The sequence below is a fragment of the Hibiscus syriacus genome, unplaced genomic scaffold (genome assembly GCF_006381635.1).
Source record: "Hibiscus syriacus cultivar Baekdansim isolate YM2019G1 unplaced genomic scaffold, ASM638163v2 tig00004797_pilon, whole genome shotgun sequence".
In the NCBI taxonomy this organism is placed as follows: Eukaryota; Viridiplantae; Streptophyta; class Magnoliopsida; order Malvales; family Malvaceae; genus Hibiscus; species Hibiscus syriacus.
Genome location: NW_024062032.1, coordinates 1,986,933 through 1,991,810, shown reverse-complemented (window position 1 = coordinate 1,991,810; position 4,878 = coordinate 1,986,933). Strand labels below are relative to the sequence as shown.

Here is a 4,878-nt window from a genome sequence, read left to right as displayed (position 1 = left end):
ACTCATATATTTTTAGTTTTATTACATAGTTTAAGTTATTTACAAAAATGTCATCTATATATATAATGCTTTAAGGTTTCTCTCATTTCATTTTCCTTCTTTTCTGTCGCAACTTTTAATATTTTTCTCAATTTATTTCTTTTTCTTTCCTCGTATTCTCTCTTTCCATTCAAATATTGAAATGTCAATAATTTTTCACTTTTTCTTGTTTCTTTATCTGGATGATCAAATGTTATCTTTTTCAAAAAAAAATTGCTCCTTTTTCTTTTGTTCAATTTTATTTTAACTTTTAGAGCTATTTGATTCAAAAATTTGGGTTTTTTAATTTATTAATTATTTTTCTTTTTCCTTTTTTTTTAGATTTTTTATCTATATTTCTTTGTAATATCTATTTTTGTTTATTGTTTCTTTTTACTTTGAGTATATGTTGTAAAAATCATGATTAATTTGTATTGTAATTGTTTTCTGTTGTAAAAGCTAAGTTTACTTTTTTTTACATGTGAAGACAAAAATGAAGACATTATGGTAGATGTTTAACTAAATTAAAAAACAAAAATATTTAGTTTAGGGATTTAGTGTATAATTGTATTTTTTTGATGAATTGATACTAAAAAAATGAGAAAACGGCGGTGTTAACGATTTTTTAATTTATTTTTAATTTATTTTCAATTGTATTTGTTTGGTCGATCAGGTTTGATTGAATTCAGGTTGATGTTTTATTTTTGGAGTCGGGATCAATCGGGTTAAATAATAATAAAATCGAAGTTAGGTCGGAATCAATTTATGATTTTACTTTCTCAGGTTGGAGTCAGAGCCGTCAAAAAATTGATCTGATCTAACCCGTTACCGTCTCTATGTGACATTAGAGTTTACAAAATTTAAGGTCACTTCGATGATCTAACGTAGTTCTTATAAATTCGATGATCTAACGTAGCTCTTATAAATTCGATGATATTTTAAAATCAAATTTGAGGTGTTACAAAAACACATTCAAAATCTTCTTTCTTCATCTCAAATTAAAGGAAATAAGATGAGGATAATTTTCTATTTCTTGATTGAAGTAAAATTCCATATACAAATGGAAGAAATTTGAAAAAGAAGGGAGAGGCTCTCTTACCTTCATCAATGGAGTCAACTTGCGGGGAAAATATGAAAAATAATGGTTCATGTTCATTGTTTGTGTAAATATCCATAAAGTATTTGGGTAAATTGTTTAATAAATACTCAACTCTTCCCTAATTTTTTTCTTAGAATCCATGTACTTCCTTTCTTCCAATTAAACACTTAATCTCCTAAAATTATACTACACATGACTTTAACTTTTAATAATCTTCTAATTAGTCTTCAACTTAAAGAAAATTATATATTTAGTCCTTTAGAAAAATTGAAGGTGTTACGAAATGCTTGAATTTAGTGAATGCATATATTAGGATGAATGAATATAATTATTCTAATAATCACTTATAACTTTTATATAAAGGATTGTAACTAATGAAACAATGAAAGTGTAATTTACTTTAATAATTCTCTTCCCCTCATCAAAATTTATTTCTCTTCCACATTTCTCCAACATTGCATGTTTTAGTTGTAGCGTTGAAGCTCGCATGAAATACACTCATTCTAGTGAAAGCTTAAAAGTAAAGCCTATTGTAATTTTTCAGTCCATGTATCTATTGATACAAGGGAGTATTTGGTTCGGATCAGTTTTTTAATAAAATATGAATTTAATTACACTTCGTGAATTTAGAAATTGAAACAGAAATCAAACCTGAATTGCATAAAAATCATTTTTCAATTCGGTTCGATTTTACGATTTTTAGCTGTTCACTATTTCTCTGGCCTTTTCTCTCAAAAAATATACCTTCACCTGAAATAGCTAGAGCTAAAGTAGGATTTCTTTTTTAAGTTTTATTTTTTTCCTATCTGGATTAGAAAATCTTTAACATAACCTTAAGTTTTATTAATATCTAGAGAAATTATGAGTTTAAATAAGTTGTAACCCATGATGGATAGAGAGATGTTTTCGGCATTTTGAAAATGTCATATTCTCATATATTTTAAGTATTCCTTTTGTATATTTTCATTGAGAATCTATTTTTATTTCTTTAAAATTTTATAAGTTTATCTCCTCTTAAAATATTAAAAAATCTCCTACGTAAAATCATGTATTCGTTCATGATGGCAAGCAAGTGCCCGGAGAGAAGGGTATTAGGCTTACATTGTTCATATAACATAAGCAAACAGTAGAAGATCCAAAAATCATTCACAAGATATGCATCCAACCAATCTACATGTGACACAATTTTATCCACATTTCCACGTAGACAACTAGCATTAAAAGGATTCTTGGCAAAATAATTGAAAAGATATAAAACAATGATCAAAGTAAATGTAACAAGAAAATGCTAAATAAATACTTCAACCCAAGAACACCCACACCTACACCCCATTCTTTGTGTGGGGAAAAAATATACTCAAGTGATAAGTCTTGATGGATACCCATTTATCACATATAAACGAGAGCTAAAACATTACAAAGACCAACCTAGTTAAATTTAAACACTAAGGAGATGGATTGAGCTCTTACCGTTAACATTAGGGATTTAAATTATGATTGCGGCTGTGGTTATGTTTTCGGTTGCATTGCGCTTAACTCAATTACAGATTCTATTTTGGTAATTTTAGATATCATGATTATACAGTAACCATTTTTGAATGGTACTGCTACCACTATTCTGTGGACCGCTACTTAAATCCCTTATCCACATTGTTGGAGTACCTGCAAATAACTTTGGACTTGACTACATTGCCATAGACATAGAACCCTGGTGTGATCATGATTCGAACAATACTCGGAACCAATTTTCTGGCTCTTTCTCCATCCATGTCCTCCATGTATACTGAATCAAAGCTCACCCCTTTATCTACCCTGAAAATTGGTAAGCCAGGGTGCAACGAGTTGGCCAAGAGGTGCACCAACCACACACTCTTTGACGCACCAAAAAAGGCTTGCAACAATGGCTCAGGCCAAGCTCGGTTCCACCCCAACATAGCCACTATTTCATTCATTTTCCTGTCACAAAACTTGCTGAACTCCTCACTGAAATACCTTGTTCCCTTGTTCAGAACCTCCTCCCATGTCAAGCCTTGTAAATTACTGAAGGACGCGTAATTAGCTTCGCAACAATCGATGGGGTTCAGTATCTGGTTCACCGCACTCTTTTGAAACCCGATCGATTCAAAGTCTTCGAAGAAAGCTTTGTTCAAGAGAGCTTCGAGGTAGAGAATAAGACCTTTGGGGTTCTTGGAGTGAGAAATCTTGGTGTCGTGAGGCTGTAAAAGCACAGATATCCTCTCATAAACTTTGGTACCCATGTGCCTTAACTGCATGGTGAGTGACCTACTCAAAAGCCTGATTGAAGACCTAGCTTCAGAGACAGAAACCAAGAATTGTTGAATAACTTTCTCATTAGCTCCAATTACCCCATCTTGATGAACATTATGGGTTTTGCCAATTCTATAAGGAGAGTTGCTGTTGCATTCATCAAGACCAGACTTGAGATTGTGACAGTAAACTTCAAGCTTGTTAAGCTTCTTCTCAAGCTCAGCCATGGAATATTTTAACCTCGAAGCTTCAAGCAATGCTTCATCTCTCTTTCTTGTAGCTTGAATGAGCTTGTGTGACAGTTCAGCCGCGGCAATTTTCCACTCTTCTTCTCTGGCTGTAGACACATCAGTTGATTTTGGACTCTTCCTTGTTAAAGAATGGAAAATGGACTTGAAAATCCCATTAGGACTTGCCATGGAAAAGGAGTGCTTATTAACTCCATTATTATCCAAAGGAACCACGGAGATCTTCTCCTTAGAGTTTGGCCTGCAGTTGATGCATGAAACCGAACCATTCCCGCCGCCGCCGCCAGTTCCACCTGATTCCGGACGTTTCCTGGCGGTGGGTTTTCCAACGATATTGTCACGAAGGGGCGTTGAGAGGTGCGTCGGGGTCAACCTTTTGTCTGTATTTACACTTGGGGTACCGTCTTCTTGTTCCTCCCTTTCATATTCTTGAATCTGTTGAACAAAGAAAAGGCAAAAGAAATGAACTTTATCATCAGACAAATCAAAGAAGAAACAAGTAGCAATTTTTTTTCTTGGGAAACAAACAGAATTGTAAAGGAACTTACTGGAGTGAAAAGAGGGGACTGGTGAGGTAGCGTTGTAGCAGGAGGAAGTGACTTGGAAGAAGAAGAATAAGAAGACGAAGGAGCCATTTTTTTGTTTCGTTTTTATTTGGTTTTTACAGATATATATGACCTTGAGAATGAAGGACACGATTCAATGACGTGGGGCTATCTGATATTTGAGGTTGAAGGGGATAATCTTAATTTATATACTTTTACTAAGAAGACTAGAAGAGGAGAATTTAAATGCTATAAAAAAGTAATCCGTTAAAAAAAATTAAGATAAAGCACATAAATGATCTTATTTTGGTATATTCTTTTGTTGAGCTTCTTGAGTATATGATATTATTTTAAGTTTTTTAATTATTAAAAGTTATAAAATGATTATTAATTATTTATATATTTTAAAATTTTCCTTTTTTTGGTTAAAATTTGATGGACGTCTAAACTAGATGTTAACACACTAACTAAGATATAAATAAAATTTAATCCTAAAATTGATTGTTAATACCTAATGTAGATGTTAACACACTAACTAAGATATAAATAAAATTTAATCCTAAAATTGATTGTCGATACCTAATGTAATGATAGTCAGTTTTTAAAATAAAAATGATAATATTAGAACATTTGAATAGTCAAACTATCATTTCGTAACTTTTAATAATCAGAAACTCAAAAAATACCTTATAATTGAAGG

The 4,878-nt window shown here is 31.9% G+C and overlaps 1 protein-coding gene across 1 annotated transcript; it reads right to left on the bottom strand.

Moving 5' to 3' along the window:
* Positions 1–2,532: 2,532 nt before the first annotated feature.
* On the bottom strand, positions 2,533–4,292 carry LOC120198811 (IRK-interacting protein-like). The gene is made up of 3 exons (XM_039200079.1): positions 4,182–4,292; positions 2,760–4,068; positions 2,533–2,587 (listed from the first exon to the last, which is right to left on the bottom strand). Exons 1-3 carry the CDS (start codon positions 4,266–4,268, stop codon positions 2,556–2,558), a joined length of 1,428 nt encoding a protein of 475 aa, XP_039056010.1. The 5' UTR covers positions 4,269–4,292; the 3' UTR covers positions 2,533–2,555.
* Positions 4,293–4,878: the final 586 nt, after the last annotated feature.

Excerpts from the sequence above, each read along its gene's own strand:
- LOC120198811 (XM_039200079.1), bottom strand. The coding sequence starts at position 4,268 with ATGGCTCCTTCGTCTTCTTATTCTTCTTCTTCCAAGTCACTTCCTCCT. Across the intron at positions 4,069-4,181 it reads AGTCCCCTCTTTTCACTCCA|ATTCAAGAATATGAAAGGGA; the intron begins GTAAGTTCCTTT and ends TTTGTTCAACAG. Across the intron at positions 2,588-2,759 it reads GTACTCCAACAATGTGGATA|GTAAGAGCTCAATCCATCTC; the intron begins AGGGATTTAAGT and ends CTAATGTTAACG.